The 12,238-nt window shown below is 37.3% G+C and overlaps 1 protein-coding gene across 20 annotated transcripts in view; it reads left to right on the top strand.

Moving 5' to 3' along the window:
• Dtna (dystrobrevin alpha) overlaps nt 1–12,238 on the top strand; it is a 348,780-nt gene that overhangs the window by 269,338 nt on the left and 67,204 nt on the right. For all 20 annotated transcript variants that reach the window (XM_078030189.1, XM_078030188.1, XM_078030194.1 and 17 more), the window contains 4 exons: nt 865–1,019; nt 3,718–3,823; nt 5,850–6,016; nt 8,321–8,445. In XM_078030189.1, coding sequence (XP_077886315.1) covers nt 865–1,019; nt 3,718–3,823; nt 5,850–6,016; nt 8,321–8,445 — 553 coding nt within the window. The remainder of the gene's footprint in view (nt 1–864; nt 1,020–3,717; nt 3,824–5,849; nt 6,017–8,320; nt 8,446–12,238) is intronic.

The raw sequence follows: 12,238 nt of genomic DNA, 5'->3' as shown, positions 1-12,238 counted from the left end.
GACTTTCTCATTTGGGACATTAACCCCAGATAAAATTTCTATAGTCTCATAATTAATAGACTATTTGAAATATAGTAGAAATAATTTATAGCTGGAATGTTTAAAGAAAATGAGAGTCAATTCACATGCTTAAAACATAATTCAATAAAACTCCATAATATGCTTAATACCTGATTGCAGTATAAAAGCAATGTCCTCAGATTACATTTGGACCTGGAAAAATTAAACCCAAAATGAACAGAAGTTAACACACTGGACTTAGAGCAATTTATCCCAGCAGCTGTGCTAGACTTGTGACAATTATGTTAACATGATGATAAACTAATAGCAAATCCGTCTGCCCTATTGTTTTCTAAAGAGGAATTCTAAAGCACCTTGGGAAATTATGCCATTAATATTCATTAAGTGTACCCAGTGGTAGAAGCTGAAGATCAGAATTTCAGTGAAGCCAGAGGCACTTTGGAGAATAATCCAAGACCCTGACTTTTACCTCATTGATCATCTGCAAGGCTTTCTGCTCACTACATGAGCCAAAAGACCCTTCTGTGTAAATCAAAACACCTTCCACCCAGAACCCTATGATTTATAGGACATTGTCTGCTTTTGTGGGAAATTAATCAAGTGTCTTCATTATATCTTTATCCCTATTGCATCTTTCATTTTTCAGATATCTTAGACCAAAACTCAAAAGTTTTGGTGATAACATAGATGAAAAAAATTGCTAAAATCAGCTTTGTACTGTTCTTTCATAAAGATAATGTATGTTCTGCCACAGTTTAGTTATTTGTAGCAGATATGTTGACCAGAACAGTAGAGAATATTCATGTGATGAATAAATATCTCCATCCTTTTCTCTTCCATCAGATATTTTCTCAATGATTTCTGACTCCAGTGGAGTGATGGTTTATGGACGGTACGACCAATTCCTCCGGGAAGTTCTCAAACTACCCACAGCAGTTTTTGAAGGTCCTTCATTTGGTTACACAGAACAATCAGCTAGATCCTGTTTCTCCCAACAGGTAACATTTTTAAGGAAATGTCTCTCAAATAGCTGTTATTCTCCTTCTGTGTGTGGTTCCCAGTCGCAGGTACATAGACAATCTTTCCTCATGACAAAACCGGGGGGGGGGGGGGGGGGGAGGGGGGTGTTTCCTCCAGCATCTGACAAATGACCTCTGAGCCAGTAACAAACTTACCACACCTGGACTATAACAAAAGCTGGTGTTCACTGATTGTGAGACAGGTGCCATGATAAGTTCTCTGCTTTCCTTATCTAATTTAATCCTTACAACAACCCTAGACTCTCAGTATCATTGTTATTATCACTACACTTTTGAAATGGCTAAACTGTCTTTCAGCCCCACATGAGACACATCTGACCCAGCATCAGACTTTCCTAATGTTCAGCAAAGGAGAGTAGAAAGGAGTTGCCCCACATCTTACAATGTGACCAGAGCAGCCCAAAGTGTAACGGACAGCTGCCTAAGTCTTCCATAATATGACACACTTAGGGTTCCGAATGATGTGCTTTAACCGAACATGGCACAAAGGAAGCTGCTGAGGTTTGAGATCCTTCCATACTTACATGTCTCTGATCATAGGGAAAGACTACACGCAGTACAGTGACGGTGGGTGTATAAATCCATAAATTGAAGGTTTGCTTATAATCTTTTAAAAATCCAGACTAATTAGTTATTCCCTCCAAATTTATTACATGCTAAAAAGAATTATATGTGATGTTTCCATGCTCCAAAATATACATAAAATCAGTGCATAGCAGCCTCTGGATAACTTCACTGAATGTCCAGCTAGCAAATATCATCATTCTGTGTACCTGGTGACCTGAGAGGTCAAAGCTGCATCGTCATCCCTAAGAATCATGAATTTCGGTGGACCCATAAAGGCATCCATAGTGGTAGGAAAGAAGACATGGTTCACCGCACTAAATGCTAACTCTGCTCCTGTGTCACCCCACTTGGAAGTCCTTTTTGGCCCTCCCCATACCCCTGTGCCCCATACCCAGGCAGGCTTATGTGCTCCTATGAATTCATTTCTGCTTCCCTCTGCCCCCAAAGACTGAATGTCCTTCTTTCAATAATTTCCCTTTGGAGTTCTTTTCCTCCCCTCCAACTGTATTTTGGTACCCATAATCCAGCCTCCCTCTAGCCTCCCTTCTTCCTATCCTTCCCAGCCTCCAGTGGTCACAATCACACTCTTCTCTAAGATCAACCTTTTAGCTTCCACATGAGTGAAAACATTCAGTGTTTGTCTTTCTGGGCCTGGATTTATTATTATTATTATTATTATTATTAATTATTAAAAGGAACTGTATACTCAAAGAGAATTATATGATATCCCTATGCTAAAAATTACTTTTTAAATATCCTATAGGTTGTCCCATTTTGACATCATTTATGTATTCTTAGTGATGAAAATTGATACATGTCAAAATAATAACAGTTTCGGAAACTTCTAGGAGTAATTTTTAGCCAATTTGGTGAATGATTAAAATTAATAAGATCCTTTGAAGTACAAAATGAGGTAACCCAAATTAAAAATAAAAAGATCAGCTTATTTTTGTCTTAATATTTTTATAACAGTTTAAAGGATGAAAGTCCCAAAATGTTGGAAATGCTTCATTAAAAAAGTCCATGCTGGGCTGGGGCTGGGGCTCAGTGGTAGAGCACTTGCCTAGCACATGTGAGGCCCTGGGTTCAATCCTCAGCACCACATAAAAATAAATAAATAGAATAAAGATATTGTGAAAAAAAATTTTTTTAAAGTCCACGCCCAGTGATAGTTTTGAAAGAGAATATTCCTTTTAGACATATAAATTCTAGTAGCTTTTAAAAAAATACTTTACACAATATATATTTTAATAGTAATACTGATATCAACCCTATTGAAAGCTTATGCTATTTAATATTATGAGGAAAAACTAAATTATAAATTTCCACTGATAATAAAAAAAATTAATGGGTCCCAAAACATTTGTTTAGTGGACTACAAGGACTAGTATAAGCTGTATGCCTTAAAATGACATTATATCTCTTTGGGGACTGAGTTATTACTTTAAAATATGAAAGTTTGAAAGAAGTGTAAAGATATGATACATTCCTTTTCTGCAGCAGAAAAGACCTGGATGAGGAGACAGAGGAGACTGAATTGGAAGGAAAGCTATAGACAGAGAAGAAATGAGAAGTTTTTAAAATTTAGAACATTACTCCTCACAGAATCCCCTCCTGATCTTACATAACAGAGCCATTCACCATAACCACTAAATATTGAGTACTTAAGCAAGTTGAGGGAGCTGGGAGGGAAGCCGTTTGCAAATTTAGAAGACTGATGTGGGAGTCACAGAGTGTGCTATGATGCACTATTGAATATAATTCTGTGGAGAATTTCAATTCTTTGTCTTTCCTTGTCATATATGAAATTGAGTTTTTTCCTCTTGATGATGTTGGTGATAAAAGTCTTTTATCACCAGCATCATCCAGTGGTGGAGTTAATCCAGTTTCGTGTATGTTCAGGTGCATGAAGCAATCGATGTCTTTATTTCTGAACTAGTTCAATAACACATTTGGCAAGTTCTATTTCTTCATAAATCAGAGCCTCAATGATGGATTATGTCTTTATCTCCAATGATATTTACATAGCAGGTAAGTTAAAATTATTCTCTGTTCTAAATTTTTGTGATTTTTTTTTTTTTTAATGCAGAAAAAAGTCACGTTAAATGGTTTCTTGGACACGCTCATGTCAGATCCTCCCCCTCAGTGTCTGGTCTGGTTGCCTCTCCTGCATCGACTGGCAAATGTAGAAAATGGTGAGCAGTTACTGCTGAGCCAAGGCAGTTTTTAAAATTATTGAAATTAGATCATCAAGTGTGCAGTTATTAAGCCCAGGAACTAATTCATCTCCTTGATCAATAAAGCCTTGTAGGACCACTGCAAAATGAGAACTGTCAGTTCTAAAAGCTCATTAAATCTCATCATGCACCTCTCTGTTGTGTTCAATAGAAGAGCTTCAATAAGGAATGTGACATTTTCTAGTATGTTTTTGAGATGTGAATTTCCAATTTTGCATAAGTGGCACTGACTATTTCTCCCAAGACAGTCAGCCAGGAATAGATGGTAGAGATGGCAAAAAAAAAAAAAAAAAAATTAAGTGGTAGCACCTTGCTAATCTTTAATCATATGCTCCAAATTGTAATCTTTCAAAAATTATACTTACATTAACGATGAGAGTAATGAAATTTCTATAGCATTCTTAAGAACAAAAAGGAAGTATTTCTAGAATAAAAGTATTTCCTTTTAGTATATACAAATTAAAATATGAAATATAATATAGGACCAGAGTTAAAGAAGTTTAAACACTGAAGAGTTTAGTACTTCCTTCTAATCTTTAGGTGTTCTTATTTATTGTTTAATTGAACTTTGAAATTTCTCCAGACTTGAATAGAAGATAATTTATCTCATGTCTCTTACTAGAATCTCAGTCTCTATTTATTCCGTTAGTAAATATTAGGGCTAAAGATGGTTTCATTTTTAAATTCTCAATCAGAATTTGGGGCATCTGATTTCATTAGCTCTCTTAGTTAAAAATTATGAATTTATCCTGTTGCCCATGGGCAAAATTGGAAGGATGAATTTACTAGTCTCTTTGTGATTACTAACAATCAGATTTTTAACATGCTTTTATTTATATGCAGAAGTAAAGAGGAATTGAGGCTCATATTATGATGCAAGATGAGCTTAGTCACTGTTTGCAATTGCAGGATTAATCATTTTCCAGTCCTAAAGCTATGATTTCATTTCTGCCCTCTCACTATTTCCTGTTGCAGGAGATCAGTTTTTTAGGCACTTGTCTTAGTACAATTGTCTGAGATGGAAGTCCCCCTCCTTGTCTTTCTTTCCCAGAGTCAGGAAAGGGACTTACGACGTTGTTTAGAAGACGGTGCACCCAGAACTGGTTAGATCTTTGTATTCACGCTGTTTTTATCTTCATTTGCTCTTATGTGCATTGTTTTTCCTGGCTGGTTAGCCAGAGAATACTTTACCAAACACAAGAACAGTTGTACTGTTGTTTTAGCATCTTTAGCTCAGAGTGTGTAGGCAATTAAATGGATTTGATCTTTTGTTAGTTTCAAATCTAAAATATTTTACCTTCCTATTTAACAATTCTAATTTCTTGCCAAAGAAAGAGAAGTGTCTCTTGAACTACATTCAGATAATTTACACATCTTTGGGAGGTCCTCTCCACCTGCCTCAGAGAAGAAGAACTATGCTAGATGAAGCCAGTGTCACTCTTAAATAAGCCCACTAGCCATTCCACTTTTTAAGAAGTAACTCAAATCTCTCATCCCTTTTTCCTACACCTTCCCCATTTCCTTTTCTTTTTCTTCCATTTCTTTGATATTTGCTCTCTATCCCCTGGACAGTCAACTGTGTCCATCCATTCTGCTTCTGAATCTTTAGTGAGCTGTGCCCGTCTCCAGGAGACAGAGAGCAATTTGGGGGAAAAGCTAGCCAGTTTGAGTAATTTATATTCTTATAGTGTAAGAGATGGAAGCAGAAAGAGCAAATGGCGTTACAGAGATTTGTGTTGCTAAAAGGATACCTATTCTCTATCCCATTTTAATCCCCCCCCACACACACACACATGCATGCATGGAAAGGGTAGTAAGATTCCAAGAATAAACTCAAATGTTTTCCTGAGCCAAACAGATTATCCTCTAGAATCACAACACACAGCAGATGCAATTCCATTTAGACTGTGCTCCTTATTCTCATTCATACTGTTGTTTTCTTGTGTTTTTCTTCATTTACCCCCACCCCCACCCCACCTCCCAGTCTTCCATCCGGTTGAATGTTCCTACTGCCACAGTGAGAGTATGATGGGATTTCGCTACCGATGCCAACAGTGTCACAATTACCAACTCTGTCAGGACTGCTTCTGGAGGGGGCATGCTGGTGGTTCCCATAGCAACCAGCACCAAATGAAAGAGTACACGTCATGGGTAAGGCAAGGTCCCTGAACCGTGGGGTGTGTGCAAGTGTTGCGTGGAATGAAAGTGAGCATCAAGGATGCTGACAGAGTTAAGGGGCAGGCTGAACTTTCACTCCCGTCCTAACATTCCCGCCGCTTCCCCTCTCTCTTGCTTACTGGGATTTCTTACTCATTCTGTCTGAACCCAGTGTAGCATCCTAAGACTTAAATAGAGAGAGATTCAAATCATGTTGCTTCTTGGAATATAGACAATTCGGTACTGATTTAAATAACAACTGAACAGCAAGCATCTTCTGGAAAACAGTCTTATTTTCACAGTAAGTTAAGGGTTTTTCCAAATTTTATTTTGTTTTGTTGTTGCAGAAAATGCTGGAAAATAGTGTTAGTTCCACTTTCCTTAGATCCCTGAGTTCTTTTGAGTGCATGAACAGAATACTAAGTGAAAAAAGTATGAGTGTTTGGGCTTAATGTTATTTCATTTTGTGTTTTTCCTTTTCCCAGAGAGTGTAGAGGAGAAACTGTGGTTATATTAGCAAGTCAACTTTTTATGAATAGTGTTAGTGACCAGCTTGGGAAAGGTCACATGTGAGTGTCCATGTGATGATGTATTCTCAAGAGCACAGCTGGGTCTATGGGAGGAATTTGGCTCACTCAGTGTGTCTGCTCATGGTTTGCACTTTTATTACCTCTATCTCAGTTCAGCTCAAAGTTCTAGCAGTGTTGCTCTTGTAACATATACCACCAGCCCTGCCAGCCTCTCTTAAAGTAGCTCTGTCACAAGAAAATGCATAGCTGTATGAATTTTCTATGTGTAAGTGCATTTCAATTCCATCTATATAGTCTTTACTTAAAGGGTAACTTACTATTCTTTTTTTTAAAAAAATCTTCTGAACATACATCTTAAATGAGAATGTTCCTTCTAGAAATTACTATAGAGAACTGATATTCAGTGTAACTTCTTAGTTTCATCCTCTGTCATATTCTGACTTCAAGTTCTTCACTAAGGCAAAGTACATGAGAGCTTCCTGCCAGGTCATAGGCCATCCCTCTATATGACTCAGATCACATACCGAGGATAGATATGTGAACATGGATCATAAACTACAATTCAGCACAGAAGATAGAAGCAAACACTTTCTATTTTGTTATGATCAACATATTACCAGTTTCCAAACTTCTACAGTTTCTATGCTACAGGGTTATGTTTGAAGACTAATCATTTTTTAGTTGTTTTTATGTAAATGCTGAAGCTACATAGGGGGCCTCTTTCCTAAGTATGGTGGACTCTAAAATTGTATAACAGGATGCCATGTACAAAGTTGGATCCAAATGTACAAGAGAACAAAGTGCCCAGGACTTATGGGTGAAGCTCTGTTCCTGCTAGCAACTTAAGAGTCCCAAGAATCATATCTCCCAATAGAGCAGGACTTCTCAACAATGCTTTAAACAATAAGGGCAAAAGACACTTTATTATATTAATAATTATGAACTCCACATGTAAAAGGAAGTGTCAAAATTATAAATGGCTCCTCACAAAAAGGGAAAATTTGGTTAGGGATTTATTATATGGATACAATATTCTATCTTACAAAGCTACACTATATGTTTATAATTTGGATGGTGTCACATTAAGAAAAAGATTCCATTCCTTCAAATCAAAAAGGCCACACAGTGCTCTGGAAAGAACATGAATTTTAAACTTGAGAGACACAAATTGAAGTTCCACTTTTACTGGATGTGTTGGGCCACTCTGGGAACATCTGGCACCTAGATTTCCGCAACACCTGGCTCAGCTCCTTCATTCCAATCCTTCTGTTCTTCAGTAGAAACAATCCTTTGAAAGTGAAGTATCATCCTGTAACCCCTATAAAGTCTTCATCACCTCCCTTTGCCCAAGAGACAAAGACACGTTCTACCTCCTGCTTTCCTCTCCACCATGGACTCTGTTCCTCCTCTTCTTGCCTTTCTAGTTGCTTATTCCTCCATCTAGAATCATCTTCCCAGTCCCCTGAGTTTTTGTCGGAAAGACTCCCGCTGACTCATCAATTCCATCTAATAGAGGTGGCCCATACTCAGTAAGTGCTTCCATTTATCACAACACTTGCTGGCACTAAGCAGCAGGAGTTAGGTACCTGGTGGCTGGTTGCAGCAAGCTAGTCTGAGCTTCCTGACTTTGAGCACTCAAAAAGTATTTCTTGAACACGAATGAATGAATGACTAACAAATGAAGGGCTATTACAAAAAGCAAATCACCTGATAAAATGTTCCAATCATGGTTAGTTGTTATCACTTCTCCCTTTCTTCTCCTTTCCAGAAATCACCTGCAAAGAAGCTAACCAATGCATTAAGCAAGTCCCTGAGCTGCGCTTCCAGCCGTGAACCTTTGCACCCCATGTTTCCGGATCAGCCTGAGAAGCCGCTCAACTTGGCTCACATTGTGTGAGTGTCTTCTCCCCCCACCCCCACTCCAGATTAAGGAGAAAATCATCTTTCTTCACTGACACCTGTCTGAAGCCATACAGAAGCAATTTCATATCAGTTGTCAGAATCCAAGTTTTAAATTTTATTCTTAAAAAAAAAAGAAAAAAGAAACAAAGTAATAGGTTTTCCTTGTTGACCTATTCAGTTCTTCTGCCTGACTGTAAAGTAGGCAACACTAACATAATTCTCCTTGCGGTGAAAAACATTCAAAAGCTTAATTTTAAAATATAAATGTTAGTAGGTTTTTCACAATTGGAAGTTAATGCTCAAGGGAATTACCATGGTTTTAAAAAATTTAAGCATATCATACTTTAATAGCAAATGCACTTTGAGTCCCAAATCTAAAATCCCTTTGTTTCATTTCTCTGCACAGCCAGTCACCTTAAAATTAGCCAGCAAATCTAAAAATTGTGGGTTTTTTTTAAAATTCCAAGCTACATAACTTTAGAAAATTCATGATCTATGCATGAGAAGGTTGAATGGGGGAACTGGTGGGAGTCCTCATAAGAGCACTCTACCCGCACCCAAATAGATAAATTCTCCAAAGTATTTGGAGTTTGTGGGTAGGAAGGTTGGCCACTGGATGTGCAGCCACCATTCCAGCCACCTCCCAAAGCCTCAGGCCCTGGGGCCTCTCTGAGGTTTGGACAGCCACCACAGGAAGGGGCTCAGGGAAAAGAAAGTGCTTCTTCCTTGCTGTGAACTTGGGCTCAAAAGAAAAATTTTCCTTGTCTGATTCTCTGTACAGTTAAGAATTGTGTAGTCACAGGCGTCTCTGGATAGATGGTTCCTCCTCCTTATGGGTTACCTTTTGTTCAGTGGGAACTGCCACATCACAAGGTCTGAATTTACATGTTGACATCAGCAGGCAGGATCCTGGACCTAACAGTATAGGTTGATGCAAAGTTCATGCTCTGGGCAGGCCAAACATGAGCTGTAAGAGGCACTAGTGGGGATAAGACCTTTATGAAAGCAGTAACTCTTTCCTCTGGTGGGCCCAAGCAAATACATCGACTTCTTTGTGCTATATTGCATTTATGAGCTTTGTATAAATACTGCAGGGCTTTGTGCTGTTTGCTCCTGAGTGTGCTTTGAGGGATCACTGACCCCAGCAATACACACAGAACAGAGTCTCCTGTTTCTCTGGCAACACACTGGTCTGAACCATGCATCCAGAAAACTAATATAAACCAAAATGGAAAACGTTGGCCAACTTATTTATGGAAATTATTCTCCTAAAAATATTCTAGGAGTAAATAAATCTGGGGAATTTCCCTCTTGGAGAAATCTGCTTCATAGGAGCTATTCCTATTAAGGTCTCAACTTTTCTTCCTATAGTCAACAAGAGACATCACCAAGTTGCTAATGAAGGAACATAACACAGAAAGCAAGTCTATGCTGTGAGTTCTGCCCAGAGCCACTTTCTACCAGCCCAGGAGGACAGACCAGCCTTCATGGGCACAAAGGCCATAGAGTATGAGTGTGAGTCACTTGGAGCTAAGAACTTTGCAGGAGAACAGAATGAGGATGCTGCCGCTCAGTTCTAGAGAGAATTAGAAAGCAAGCCACCATGAAATGAAAGTCACTTTCAGAGTGCATTTACCCACCTCACACACAGTGCTTAGGGTTGGTGTGCATGTATGTGTGAGTGTGTGTGTCTCTGTGTGTTAACTGACTGAGTAAAAAATTTTTGATTTTAAATTATAGGGACAATATAATCTGATGTGTTATTTGCTGCATTCACTAAAGGAAATATATACATAATAAGTACTTTATTTTATGTGTTTACTTATTCTTGGTGCTGGGGATTGAATCCAGGACCTCAAATATGCTAAGCACATGATCTGCCATTGAGTTATACTCCCAACCCCTACAATGGGTTCTTGGTTGGAGTTCCAGGGAGAAATTTCAAAATTCCCTTAAAATTCTACACAAAGTGTGCCTTTTTCTGATAAAACTTCCATATATTTAACCAGATTCCCAAAAGTTTTTTAATCAAAATACTGATCTACACTCATTAATAAAATACTTTTCCAAATTCATCTTATTTTTAAAATGCATATTATATGAGGCATTTAATTGTTAAAATAATATATAAGAAATTCTGGATGCAGAAAGTCCAGTTTATATTAGAATTTTTTTTTATTTTTTAGCTATAGAAATCTCCCCCATATTTGTTTCATTAGTCAAATGTTATTTAATGAATAGATATGCATAGCTTTTCAAGGGTGAGGATATTCTAAGACTTCTAATTTTAAACTATGCTGCTCATTTAGCTATTATAAGTCAACACAAGTACATACAGGTCATTTAAATGACAAAATAAATGGCATATTTTTCATCTTTTACAAAGAATATTACCTTAATTTTCCATAATGAGCATATATTGAGAAGTTAATGAACATTCACAATCCTTTCAACTTATTATAGATGTAATTTTGATATATTTGACAAAAATATTTGACTCTCCATTGCATGTACTTTTAGCATAAGCCATTGTACCATGTCTAGAGAGTGAAAATAAGTGAATGAACACTAATGAACACACCCCCACTTAATTCTCTTATTGCTCCCCAATATGGCTTAAAGCATAAAGGTCTTAAGCTGAGGGAATATTACCCAGGTACAAGGATATGTATAGTGAACTTTAATTGTTTGTGTCTCTAGCAAAGAGCACCCTGACAGTGTGATCCCTGACCTTTTCCAAATAGTTTATTAATCAGTTTGTCAGTTGTGGCACAGACCACATCTTTATCATGCCTTGGACACATTTTCATGTAAGTTCACAAGAGTGTTCCAGCCTGTATCACTTACACACATACAGAAGCTTAGAGACAAAAGGTAAGAAGGAAGCAGTGGGCACTGACAATATTGATGAGCATACTCTGTCATGCACTGGGTGACCTGGGATTGGGACACTGAGCATTACAGCATAACTAAGAACATTTTTTTCTTTGTTATTATAAAAAAGTGTATTCATTGTGTAAATTAGTGCAAATTCTTCAAAGACACTACTTAGAAAAAAAAATCACATGATGCAGATATTTGTGCAAAGGACAAATGTATGTCCCTTGGCAACAATGAAATATATTTAATGTTCTGAAGCTCACGAATATGGAATTTAATGCTGAGCATTATACAGTCTTCTTAAATGCCTTCTTCTTAACTGTGATTGTGTTAAAAAAAATGGCACTAGTTTTCTAATATGTATATCCAGTCTTAAGAAGTAAAAAGTTCTAGATATAAATTAGACAAAAATACGTGGCTTATGCTTGATCAATACGTACATAAATAAATTAGAAAATATTTTCATTATTTAAGACTCTGGTTTGAACTTTTAAGTGTAAAAAATTGGAAAAAAGAAGCCTAAGATAGAGTAAAATGAGACCAAATCAATAGAACTTTTAAACAGGTTGTGATCCTGCTATCTCACACACATTTGCATATGGAAATGAATCACGTAACACAAAAAATGCCATGCCCTTACTATAGCCAAGGGATTTTATACACATGCAGTAAAGAGGTGTTGCCAACCATGAATTAGTCCCTAAATAGAAACGAGCAGGTGGTGGCATTTTGGTTTTTGGCATTTGTTCTTATCTATTGTATTGCTCGTAAATGTTGCCATGATTAACAGTCTCTGTTCTGTTCGATTTTTTTGCTGCCAAAAGTGATACTTGGTAAGTAGTTCAATAGTCTCCTGTGTACTTATAAAGATTTAGAATCATAATTATAAATGGTCATGAGACAC

Source organism: Ictidomys tridecemlineatus, chromosome 13 (genome assembly GCF_052094955.1).
Source record: "Ictidomys tridecemlineatus isolate mIctTri1 chromosome 13, mIctTri1.hap1, whole genome shotgun sequence".
NCBI lineage: Eukaryota > Metazoa > Chordata > Mammalia > Rodentia > Sciuridae > Ictidomys > Ictidomys tridecemlineatus.
Note: the sequence above shows the minus strand (reverse complement) of the source record. Positions and strands in the feature narration are given on the sequence as shown.